This window comes from Zosterops lateralis (assembly GCF_965231275.1).
Source record: "Zosterops lateralis genome assembly, chromosome: 6".
Lineage (NCBI taxonomy): Eukaryota > Metazoa > Chordata > Aves > Passeriformes > Zosteropidae > Zosterops > Zosterops lateralis.
The window spans coordinates 53327909-53341214 of NC_139761.1; the positions used below are offsets into that span (position 1 = coordinate 53327909).

The 13306-nt window shown below is 46.4% G+C and overlaps 1 protein-coding gene across 1 annotated transcript; it reads right to left on the reverse strand.

Moving 5' to 3' along the window:
* Window positions 1–7613: 7613 nt before the first annotated feature.
* On the reverse strand, window positions 7614–9930 carry CHST14 (carbohydrate sulfotransferase 14; the record flags this gene model as incomplete). Its single annotated transcript, XM_083864054.1, has 1 exon — window positions 7614–9930. One exon carries the CDS (start codon window positions 9928–9930, stop codon window positions 8854–8856), a length of 1077 nt encoding a protein of 358 aa, XP_083720180.1. The 3' UTR covers window positions 7614–8853.
* Between the last annotated feature and the right edge of the window lie 3376 nt (window positions 9931–13306).

Here is a 13306-nt window from a genome sequence, read left to right on the forward strand (position 1 = left end):
AGCAGCCGCCCCTGGCACCGCTTCCTCCCGCCGCCATCCCCAAAGCTTTATTCCCACTAGAGCCGGGGTCATGGCCACCGGCCAGCTTGGCGACTGGCAGCCTTAATGTGTTTATTTCAGCCCCAGTGCCTGGCCAGGAAGTCAGCTATTCCTGCAAAATCCACGGAAGAGCCACAGGAAAGAGGAGAAACCTGACATACACCCTGAGCTGAGCATGGGGACCAGAGGGAACACGTTCCTAACCCCTTCCCAGAGTCACATTGCCAAAAGCCAACAGCTTGGGGTTTGGAAAGGATGTGTGAAAAACGAGGTTCACTTTTTAGTAAATTTTAAGAAATATGTTTAATAAAATAATTAAGACAATTAGGAGATAAGAAAAAACCAAAAACGGCCGGCCGGGTGACTTGGCACTCAGCCAAGTCCACACCTTGCCTTCTCAGGGATACTCGTTAAATACCCTTTTCGTTATATCGATATATGAAATTCCATAAACTAGTTTCCATATTCCAGGAACTGCCCTGCATGATCCCTCCTTGGATCCGCCTTTTTAGAGCATGCGTGTTTCGTGGCTGTGTCCTTGTTATCGCGTCCAGCTTGGGCCTTGGTCCGTGCCTTCTGCGGGTGATAGATGCTGATAGTTGGTGTTATCAGTAGCAGAGTCTTCTTTACATGTTCACTGGATGTTATCCCAACCAAACAGACAGTTTAAGCAGCTGCTACATCAACTACTCCCTTTATATCTAGTCTTACCAATAGCAGAAATAAACTTATACCTTTATATCTTTACTATGTTATTAATCATATAGCACACATCTTGCGAAAAGCCAATTTTATAATACACACATATAACAAACCCCACCTCTTCTTTTTTATAATTCATTTGGCTTTGAGCCATATTCCTTGTTTTCTAGCTTCCATTATTTCCTCTTATAGACACTTACTTTCCAACCAGTCACCACTGGTCCTTAAGTTTTCCACAATTTAATATTTTCCCAATTATGAATACAACTATCTAATTTGGATGGGTTATAACAGTGACTGTCGATACGGGTATGTGCAATAAGAAAGGAACCTCAGCGTCTTTTCATATAGAACTTTCAATAGTATCTGTAGCATGATTTTGCCAATATCCTATAAGGCAAAAGACAAAGAATGAGTGAAGTGACAGAAAAAGGAATAACAGAGGTCTGGTATGGCTTATACCTCCACCCTCCATGCCTATGGGGTTGCTACCCACAGCAGGAGTAGATGATCTTCTTGGTGGCAAGTACAGCGGCCAACCCAGTCTTGCCCTCTATTTCCTTGTTAATTCTTTTTGTTTGTTTGTTTGTTAGTTTTCAGACAAATTGCCTTTGACCTTTTTTTTTTTTTTTTTTAAACCGTAATTCTCTCCACTGTTCCTCAGGTATTTCCCACTCAACAGGCACTGGTAATCCCCATTTACTGGGATATATGTACACATGCATCACTAAAAGGCAGTAAAGTCTTTTAATCCAAAGGCCAGCTGCAAAGCCTTTTTAGAACTGACAATTAATTATGCTGGCCATAGCTGCACTCCGAGTAAAACTGCATCTTTAGTTCAACTATTCCATGTCACTTCTGATACCATTTAATTTTTGAAAGCTTCCACCTTTTTAACTGTAACTAGGATTGAGGGACAGGTTAAAAAGAAATTGAAAGAGAGAAAAAAATTTACTCAACAAAAAATAACTTAAACTACAGAGTGAAAAGAAGAAAGAAGAGAAAAAAACCAACAAAAAACAACAGAAACTTCTTTTACCCCTTCTGATGTTCGAGTTTTATCATATTGAAGGTTTCTGTTGGGCCAATCCTCTGCTCAGCCTATTCTTAGGGCAGGAAGACAATGAATTCTTGCTATTCTAGAAGATTTTCCTTCACTATTTAGGAGAACTCAGAAAGATACATACACTATAAGATTTATTTCTATCTAAGGCAAACACACTCACTCAATTTGACATGCATTGATTTGAAAGATTAGATGCTCCTTAGAAACTTCGATAAGAACCCCCTTTGACAATCAACACCACCAGTTTTGTGAGCTAGGTCTTATCTGCAGCCAGCTGGAAAACTAAGAAAAAAAACCTTCCAAAACAGTTTCTGCAAAATTCATAGTAACTTATCAAGCAGGGAAATAAATGAAACTACTAGAAAAATTTTGCATATACCACAATAATATTTCCAAGCAGCAAGTATCTTGTCATTCATACTATCTCTCCTTATATTCCACAAGAAAATCTGACATCTTCTTATATAAAAAAAGAAAACCAAAACACCTTCAAAAGTTTCTTAACAAAGACACACAAAGAACTGCCCATAGAAAAAGAAAAAAAAACAAACAAACAACAACAACAACAAAAAAAACTTCTCAACCAATATCTACATCTCAACCTCTGTCTAAGAGGCGAATGACAAAGTTTTTCCACCTTATAAAGTTATATAATTAGTACCTTAAATTATTTTTGATCCACCCATTTGAAGAACAAATCTTTATATCCCTTCTCATGACTTCTAAATAGTAGAAGAAAAATTTGCTCTTGAGAATAAACTTGACAGAACTAGATTTCTATCAGTAATTATCTGTACCTTTTTGTGGGGACAACGCTGCCAGCGTAACTGAAGAATGTCCTGTATTGGTTACAAATGTTGTGTGTGTACACAAAGGAATCACAGCTCCTGTATTAACTTTGACACAGTACCAGTTTAGTTGAAAACTCTTTCCTTAGTTCCCACTCTGCCGGGTAGTAGTTCACCCTATATTTTGTGAGCACTAACATATCCTCTTGGTATTTCACATAGGCGCTCTTCTCTGCCCTCCCTCTTTAAACAAAACAGATTAATAAGTAATAAAATGCCTTTAAGTTAGTATGAAAGAAGTACCTTAAACACACACAAAAATAGAAAAAATAAAAGAAGCAAAAACATACTGTTTGTTCTGTAAGATATAAAACCTAAAATAAATTAGCCAAAATGTTAGGGATATGGAGCCCGTCTTCTTCTTGTGATTTTCATGTACCTGCAATATTATACAGTGGAGTGACATAAACACTTTCAAAAAAAAAACAATATTACATATTTCAATTTCAACTCCCCACACTAGAATTACTTGAAAGTCCATTTCCTTTGTAGCTGTGAAGAAACAGAGGTAGCATTTGACAGACCGGACTGATTTTTAGGTGTTATGCAGAGAAGTAAAACAGAGAAAGTCCTTTGTCCAAAACTTCCAAATTTACTTGAGTCTTTTCCAGTTCATGACCACTCAACTCTGTTTAAAATTCAACTTTGTATCACCTGGTTTAGATGCTACAGTTCATTCTTGGGTTCTCACACCGGTCTCTTGATTTTGCTGACGTTGATTTAAAACTTGCAGCTTTAGTTTTTCAGCCATACCGCAGCTTCAGTTGCCTGCAATACCTGAAAAAGCATCTTCCCACTGTGGGGTTAAAGAACTTCCTCTCCCATTTTTGCAATTGTAAAGCTATACCCTTTTAACATTAATTTCTCTTTATTTCATAATTTAAACATTATCTCATAGGGTGTTACTTTCAGGTTCCAATCTGGGTTTCATCTGGACTCCCAACATACATTTTACTCATGGCATTTGAGCATTAATTTTGTTTAAAAAAAATTCCCAATAACAAAAGATCTAATTTCATCCATAATTCCTTCTTCTTCTAATTCCTTCTTATCAAACACCAGAACTCTCACAACTCTTTTGACTCCAATCTCCTGTTCCATTAAAACTATTCCTTCCTATTTCTGAGGTCACCCCCCAGCATTTGATGTCTTATAGCTCTCTTTAGGCAATTTCAATGCACTCCAAAAAAAAAAAAACCAAAAACCAAACCAAACAAAAACAACTTCTAAGACCTCTAAGAATTTCCAAAATTCTCAAAAAACCTTTCAAGACCTCTAACATAAGACTCTCCAAGCTTCTGTCCCACCTTCAGGATTCCATCCAGTCACTGCCTGGTCTCCTCTCTGCCATCCAACAGCCCGAACATCACCCCCTCCTTTTTTCCCCCGAGGCACAGAAAACTCATCAGCTCAGCAGCACAGCACCATGTGCTGCATAGACCATCTTTCAAAACAAAAACTCCTATTTTACTTCAGCAGTCTATATTACACATACATTCACTCAAGAACAACAATAACAACAACAATAAAAACTCTTCAAAATGAATTTCCCCATTAATCTGCAAAACTGCACCAATCCTCTTTTTAGACAGCCCTCTTGAACCTGAATTCTTCATTAATTCCCTTGCAGTTCCCCCTTTTCCATTCAGACATTTTAACCGTTTCAACAATTCACTTCCTTAACACAAATAAACTCCACAACAAGCACACCTCTTCAGCTGCACTTACTTCCACTTACACAAAGACAACACAAAAAGATTGGTACCCTTTTTAAAAAAAAAAATTGTTAGTTTTTACTCATAGGTATTTGACTAACCCCCAGATGTTCTTAGATTATCACACTTTTCAAGCCTTTAGTATTCCTCAACCTGGCAGCCTTTTCCAAAGCCCAGGTGTCTTGGACCTTACACCTGCAAGGCTTTTTTGTGTTTCTATCCTCAATCTGGCAAAAACCCCAAAATACCTATATTTGGCCAAACCCTAAATGCTCTTGGGTCTTACGTAACCCTTTTAATTCAGCAGCAAGTCTAGGTGTCCTTTGCTCTCTTCCTTTAAGGGCTCCAGCCCCTTTTCCTGGGACCCCGTCCCAGACCAGGGGGTTCAAACGTTTCCCCCCCCCAGTATCCCGTTTTCCCAGTGGGTTGTATAGGAAAACTATCGGCTCCCTTTCTGAGGGTCCAACCCCTCCCTGGGACCATCCCAGCCACCCGGGGTTTTTTACAACCCCTCTTTCCTCTGGGATCCCGTCCCAATCACCCGGGGGTCACATTCACACTTTTTATCTTTTGCTTCACCTCTGTGCTAGCCGTTTCCCTTGCGAGATAACGAACAGCATGAGAAGCCACACTACACTCACTTCACCAGTCTGGAGTACCCAGCCAATGTCCCATTCACACACCACGCAGACCCCCCTTTTAACCCGCTCCCCTGAGAAATACTCACAACCATTTTCTTCCTCAGGTTCTTCGTGCACGAGGTTTTTATGGAGCAAAAATACTGCAGTTTTAGGGAGCCTTTTCCCTTTTCCTTACTTGCTTTTTTCTTTCTCCTTGCTTGTCTCTTTGGATGTTTACCTGCAATCCCCAATTCTCACCAGGAAAAACAAAGTTTTGGGCCGCCAAAAACCCAGGCGGGGCGCCTCCCTCACTCTGCTTTTCCTGGGGTTTCAGGGTCGAGGTATATCCCGGCAAGAGCCCCCAAATTGTGAAAAACGAGGTTCACTTTTTAGTAAATTTTAAGAAATATGTTTAATAAAATAATTAAGACAATTAGGAGATAAGAAAAAACCAAAAACGGCCGGCCGGGTGACTTGGCACTCAGCCAAGTCCACACCTTGCCTTCTCAGGGATACTCGTTAAATACCCTTTTCGTTATATCGATATATGAAATTCCATAAACTAGTTTCCATATTCCAGGAACTGCCCTGCATGATCCCTCCTTGGATCCGCCTTTTTAGAGCATGCGTGTTTCGTGGCTGTGTCCTTGTTATCGCGTCCAGCTTGGGCCTTGGTCCGTGCCTTCTGCGGGTGATAGATGCTGATAGTTGGTGTTATCAGTAGCAGAGTCTTCTTTACATGTTCACTGGATGTTATCCCAACCAAACAGACAGTTTAAGCAGCTGCTACATCAACTACTCCCTTTATATCTAGTCTTACCAATAGCAGAAATAAACTTATACCTTTATATCTTTACTATGTTATTAATCATATAGCACACATCTTGCGAAAAGCCAATTTTATAATACACACATATAACAGATGGAATGAGGCTTTGCAGGTGTATTGTTGGAATTAGTAAAGAAGATGACACGTGAATTAAGATTTTTGGAATGGCAAAAGTTCCTAACCTGTCCCACTCCCTGGTCTGCAGAGAAACACCAAACCAGCTCCAAATTCCAAAAACTGGGCAGGAGAAGTGACTAATGACAAAATACAGTAACATCGTGGTACTTTAGAGGGAATCAGAAGGTTCCTGCGTCATGAGGTGGAATTACTGCTGAGGCATCTCCACATCCCTGGACAGGGTTCTGCAGGGAGAACATGAGGGCACTGGGGTCAGGGATGTGATTTGTCAGCACAAAATTGGACTAAGAAAGGGAGGAAAAAGCAGAGACAAACCCCAATGCCAAAACCTCGAGTTTTTCACTCAGGGAAGTTTGAGGCATTCAGTGCAGAACTGAGGATTAACAAAACAGAATTCTAAAGAGGAAAGATTCCCTTTTGATTCTGCAGGATAGCTGCAGGTGTGGGGATGGAAAGACAGGAAAAGGAGCTGCCAGACTGGAACAGATCCAAACTAGTTCATAAACTTCATGTTTTCCTCTCTGCTCCTGCAGCTGTCACTCCTTTTCCCATGCCCAGAGGATGGCTGGATCCTGCTCAGCACCTCACCTCCAGTGCCTGCTGTCAGCTTTGGAATCTCCTCCTGATTTATTCCACCCTGAAGAAACACCTGACAAAGGAAAGAAATGATACAGCTGCGGAGGGAGCTGGCTTTTTTTTCACTCTACTTGTCCAAAGCTGCCACAGAGAATTGGACCATGGGCCACAGATAAAATAAAGCCCAATAATGGAAACCTGATAGATTTTTCATTTTTGTCTGCTGACTTGCAGACAAACTTCTTCCCAAGTTACAAGGCTCTACCTGAATTAAAATCCTCCTCACAGAAAGGTACAAGGGGGTGGGAACCTGCTTGCTTTATTTAAAGAGAAAAGGGTGATCAGTGATGCCTAGAAAAGGAATGAGAGTCAGAGAAAAGCAAAATCCTGTGCACAGTAAATTAGATTAAGGGGAAAAGAGACAGAAATTTAATATAGAGAACAGAAGCTGCAGCAGATAAATAAACAAGCAGCATAAATCTTTAAAACTACTGAGAAATAAACATTTAATTAAAAACCAAATCACCAAACAAGTGGGAAATGTTCCCAGAAGCAAAGATAGCAAAGTCTCACCAACTTATTCCTAGTTAGGGAGACCTGGAGGTCAGGTTTAATTACAGCTCAGCCCACCCCCCCAGCAGCATCTGTTTTACAAAACAAAATCCGATTCCCAGCCGGATCTGGTGCCTTTAGCTGGAGGACAGATCTCCAGTTCTTCCAGCACAGGGCACCAAAACCCCTGGGGACAGACAGGAATGCTGCTGACTTCAGAGCAGGCACAAAGAGAGAAGAGCCAATTTCTGACCCATTTCTGGCCTGGGATCAATGCCTGCTGATTCAGGACACAGCCAGGAACTCAAACTCATGAATGTTCCAGTCATTGCCCTCAAACCCAGTCATGACCCCCTTAGCAAAGGTAAAAATCCCTCAGCCCAAACTGTCCTTAGCCACTTACCCCAGCAGTGGCTTGGATGCGGCTCCATACCCTTCTTTCAGAAAATGTTAAAATCCTGAAGAAAAAAAACTTAAAAGGGGGGAAGGAAAATTAAAAGAGGAATCCCAGGAAGCTGCCAGCCCCATAACCCATCCCCACCACTTTGTACCAACAAAACAGCAATTTGTAGCCCATTCTGCTGCTTTTCATCCCATCTCTCTGTGTCCTGTTATGTGTTCGGCTCTTCTCCATGTGTTGGTGCAGCTCTGGCAATTAATCACAACAGGAACAACCAATTCATCCCACCTTTGTGTTGTTGCCTCCTCAGAGGGGAGCAGAGGCCTCTCCAAGGACACAAACAATCCCCAGGAAAAGCACTAACAGGCTAAATCATGTAAAAACTTTATTAGAAACGAGGACACAGCCTCCCAGGAACAACATCCTGTGTTCTCTCCCAAACTTTACTGATTTCAGAGCCATAATTAAATACAAGAGCTACAAAAAGGGTGTGCACAGCTATCCACAAATTGCCATTGTTTCAAACATGGCTGGAGAAGGGGTTTTTCCACAGTGGCTTCCACGCAGGGACCCATGAGGCTGCAAGCTGGCCCATGGCCCGTGGGATTTGTTTTCCATCCTAAGGACCAGGGGGTGGGCTTTGATCTTATCCCAAGTCTGTATTGCTTCAATTCAGAGAAAAGGGCAGAATGTGATGGCTTGATATTGCATCTGATACGTGATGTTGGGTAAAGAGGTGTACTTCCAAAATCACCCAAAAAAGGGGTACTAATCTATCCCTAGTTATATTTAAATGGTAAATAATACAAGTAAAAACCAGAGGTACTACTGACGTAGAAAAAATGACCAGCCTCACTTAAGTACCATCTACAATGAGAAAATAAAGGATAAATGGGACCTTGTTTATTATTTTTTTTCTACTCACACCCAAAACTCACCCGGTTTAACAGTGGTAATTTTTAGTGCATCAACTGCCATGTTACGATCTCAATTCGACCAACAAAACCCCGAAAGTTTTCAGTACAAAACCCCAAAAAGGAAGAAAAATACTTAAAATATATAAACTTCTCAGATTCCTCACAGGAGTTCTCCATGTCGTGGCATAAAAAAAAGGATTTAGAGCAAAAATAGAGGTACAAAAGCTACTGTGCTCGAGCCAGCGGCGAATGTACACGGGAAAGTCAGGGAGGTACAAAAAGGACTCTAAGGAGTGAAGGCAGTAGAGAGTATTTTATAGAAAAGAGTGCTTACAAAGTATAAAGTTAGGAAATAATGCATAGAGGAGCGTGCTTCACACGGCAGCCGGGGCTGTGCAAGCAAATCCTTGCGGCCCAGGCAGAATTCCCAAGGTCTCTGCACGGGCACCGCTCACTGCCTGCAGAACTGGCTGGTGATGTTGGGCAGGGGGTAGGCGAAGAGGGAGAAGTCCAGGATGTATTTTGGGAGGATCTCTTTGATCAGGCGGCGCGGGGTGCTGCACAGGTAGTAGTGCAGCTTCTCGGCCGTGACGGGCTTGTACCAGGCCTGGCGCTGGGGGAAGCGGACGGAGGAGGGTGCCTGGATGTGCTCCAGCACGTGGTTGGCGTCGTCCTGCAGCCGCTCGTAGGAGCCGATGAAGTCGTAGGTGACGGCGCAGGGCTGGCACAGGTTGTAGATGGGCATCCAGTGCTCGTTCATGCGCTCCACGTCCTCGTCCAGCAGGTACTGCAGGAACTCGGAGAAGGACACGTCGTCGCCGGCTGAGCTCCCGCCGTTTTTCCGGTACCGCCGGATGATCTCCACGCCGTACTTCTGCTGGTACTCCTTGATCTCCCCGAATTTATTGCGGTAGGCCGAGAGCAGCCTCTCCATGGGGTTGCGCACGAAGAGGAACTTGTAGTAGTGCTTCAGGCGGTAGCTGATCTCCTCCGGCCTCATGTCACCCAGGAACACCAGGTCGCTCTTGTGGTCCATCTTGCCCCGCACGTCCACGCTCTCCAGGAACCCTTCCAGCACCTTCAAGATGCGCTTCCAGTTGGAGCAGGCCACCTTGGGCACGTAGCAGTAGAGGAAGCGGTACCTGTCGCTGACCAGGAGGTGCTGGAGCACGGTGCGGCGCTGCAAGGGGGGCAGCTCCCAGACGCTGCGGGGCATGGAGCGCTGCCCGCACAGGGCGCGGATGGTGCGGTTCCGCGTGTCCCGCAGCACCTCCAGCTCCAGCTCCGCCGCCGAGTCCCGCCCGTCGCGCCGGGACAGCCCCGCGGGCGGGTGCAGCGGCGGCGGCCCGACCTGGGCGAGGATGCCGCGCTCGATCATGAGGAGGAGCCCGCTGGAGGCCAGGATGACGCCGAACATCAGCATGGAGGGCAGCAGCGCCGCGCCCGCCGCGCCCCGGGAGCGCGTCCGGGTGCGGCCGTGCGGGACCGCCCGGCGGGGCTCGGCGGGGCCGGGGCCGCGGAACTGCATGGCCGGGGGCTCCCGGGCCGGGCTGCGGGCGGGGCGGGGCGGGCGCGGCGGGCGCGGTGACGGCGCGGGGCGGAAGAGGCGGCGGGACCGCCCCGCACTGAGCCCGCCCCGCCCGGGGCCCTGCGGGGGGACACCCAGCCCGGCATCACCGAGCGCCGCGGGCGGAGGGGAGCGCAGGGCCCGCCCGCTGCCGCCCCGGGCCCTGGGCAGCGACGCCTTCCACCCGCCCAGGCTGCTCCGAGCCCCGTCCGGCCCGGCCTTGGACACTGCCAGGGATCCAGGGGCAGCCACAGCTTCTCTGGGCACCCTGTGCCAGCGCCTCTGCACCCTCACAGGGAGGAATTTTTTCCCAGTCTCCCACCTAACTCTGCCCTCTGGCAGTGGGAAGCCGTTGCCCCTTGTCTTGTCCCTCCATCTCTTGTCCCAAGTCCCTCCCCAGCTCTCGTGGAGCATTTTCGGCACTTGCAAAGGGCTCTAAAGTCTCCCTGGAGTTTTCTCCAGGCTGAACACCCCCTGCTCTCCCAGCCAGTCTCCAGAGCAAAGCTGCTCCAGGCCTCTAATCACAGAATCACAGAGTCATCCAGGTTTGGAAAATCCCCCCCCAGACCACTGGGTCCAGCCTGTGGCTGATTCTCACCCAGCCCAGTGCGCTGAGTGTCACATCCAGTCCTTCCTAGAGCACCTGCATGGATGGGGACTCCAACATGGCCAGTCCCTTCCCGTGCCTGACAACCCTTTACACGAAAAAATTCCTCCTGATGTCCGACCCGCAGCCGGTGTAATTTGAGGTCATTCCCTCTCCTGTCCCTTGTGCCCTGTGAGCAGCACAGGGAGTTGTAGAGAGCCTTCTGTCCAGGCTGACTCCCCAGACTCCCCCAGCTGCTCCTCATAGGTCTTACTCCCACTGATGATCCCTCTGGAGCCAGTCCAGAGCCAGGCAGCAGCACCTCGCACTGCTCTCAGCCCACGATACACCGAAGTGTCATTTCAAACAGCTCACCAGGTTTGCTCCGGGCGCTGCCAGTCACATCCCAGCGCTCCCATGGCCTTGTGCGGTGATAACGGGTGGCCTTTGCAATAGCAGGCCAAACCAGCCATAAGTAGGCACTGTGCCCCGCTTTATGTAATTCTATAATTCTGTCATTCCTGCACAGGTGTAGCACCTGGAGGAGGATGAGGAGACACCGGCTGCCTGCAGAGCCCGGGAGGCTGTGCCCCCAGCGGAGAGCCAGAGGGAGGGATTTTCCAACACTTGGCAGCATTTCCCCCCAAACCACCTCTGTGAGTGACCCCAGCCGCTCACCTGCTGCTTCAGGCCATCCCCTGGATGCCCGCGGCACTAACCCAGACATCGGGATGCCATTTCCTCCTCGCACAGCCCCTTCCGAAATCATTCCACGCTGCCATTGTTCTCCGCATTTTTGTTCAATGAGTTTTCCTAGCCTAGCACGGGGCCTGGGCTCTTAACCAGCCTTGCAGGGACTCTCTGTCAGGAGCTTTCTTAACATCAAGAGAAAACCAGCTTCCACTTACTTTCCTTTGATCAGGAGCCAAGAGCATTTTGTCAGCCAAGGCAGACAAAGCACTTGGAGCGCAGCGCGAGAGCCTGCAGCTAGATTATTGCACATTTCCCGGTTTTATTTGGATGTAAATACAGCATTAGCGCTAGGAAGAGACCGATATCCGACCCTGCCACCAGCAATGCTGCACACACGAGGTGTTATCAGATTCCTGCTCTCATTGCAGAGGGCAGGTCCTGATCTGATCTCAACACCAGCCCAAACTGAAGCCGTGCCAACATATATAATCCGTGTCACTGAGACAAAAATCAATCCCTCCTCCTGGGGAAAAAGCCTGATTGCAGCAAACTCCAAAAGCAGCCAAGGGGAAATTTTATTTCTTCGGAGGCGTGGTAGTCTGGCACTGATCATCCCTTTTTGTTCCTGTTCCTCACTAATATCTCAGAGCAGTTACACAGGACAGCCCTCTGGTTCTGGAAATGCAGAGAAACAGCAAACTGTACACGAGGTCAGCAGGGCTATTTTCCAAAGAGAACTTGGATTTAAGGGCTGATCTAAAGAGCAAAGGTTTGGGATGGGGTGCAGAGTCTCTACAGGAACACAGCCAAGCAAATACAGGGTTCAGGGGCTGGTTTGCAGGGCTAAACCCTGTGTCACTAAAGAGAATTAATTGTGGTTACACTCATGCCTAATTAACACCCAAAGTGAGCAGTAATTTGATTTCCAATGATGTTAAAAACCGCCTCATGTTCAGAATGTGTAAAACTATGGGAATATATTTCCCAGACAGATCCACCCCTTCAGAAAAAGCACATTTAGCAAATAAAATGTCACCGAGGAAAACCCAACTTCAGGCTGCTGTGGTTTGCCTACAAGTTTATACAACACACCACAATGATGGAAGGGTTTGGTTCTCTCTTCTGAGGGAGAAGGGAAACCCACACAGCCCTTCCCAAGGAAATGCTCTGCCAGGCCTCAGTGTGATCTACTACCAGGGGCTGGAGCAGCAGCCTCATCCCTAAAATTCCCACTTACAGGTATAAAAAAACTTTTGTACTTCCCAGCCCTCTTCAAAATGCCTCCAAACTCCCCCTTAAGAGCCTTCACCTTAAGAGCACCACAGCCTCCACCCTGGGTAACTGGAGCAGTAAATCTCTGGGCTTTTTCCTCACTGTTGTCTCACATGAATAGAAAACATTAAAGCACATTATTATTATAATATGACATTATACTATCAACCACATTACACTGAGCCAGTCTCCCAGCAGCATTTATGCACACACAGCTTTAAGGAAGGGTGTAGAACTCACCTTGGCTGTCAGAAATCAGGGATATGTGTCAGTGTGACAAGGAAAAGGCCAGTTCCCAGAGGGGATGGAGAGAAAGGCTGAGGGACGCCCCTGTCCTTCCAGCTCGGAGTCAGGCTGGACACTGATGTCATCACAAGTGCCCTGTGCCAAGGCTCTGCTGGCCTTTGGGGTGAGATCAGATATTTGTTTTGGTCTGAAGAACTGCCAAAAGGACAAGCGGGTAAGGCCACTGGAAAAGCTGAGCAAGAGAAAGGAGGTTTCTTGAAAAAACATTAGTTTGGGCCGATGCCAGCTTCCCAGACAAGAAACAGGACAGTGATTCCTATCAGAGGAGACCCCCTGGATTGGTTTGGGCAGCTCTGGATCAAAAAGTAAAACAAGCAAAGGAGGAGAGATCCGATGCTGTGGCTGCGTGTCCAGAGATTATCCCGTAATTTGGTATAATAAAGCCTCTTATCCAAGGGGATAAGCACAGAAGCCGCTCCACAATCAGCTCACTACCGAGGCAGAGTTTCTTATCTCTGGGGAAAAAAGCCTTTTTAAACA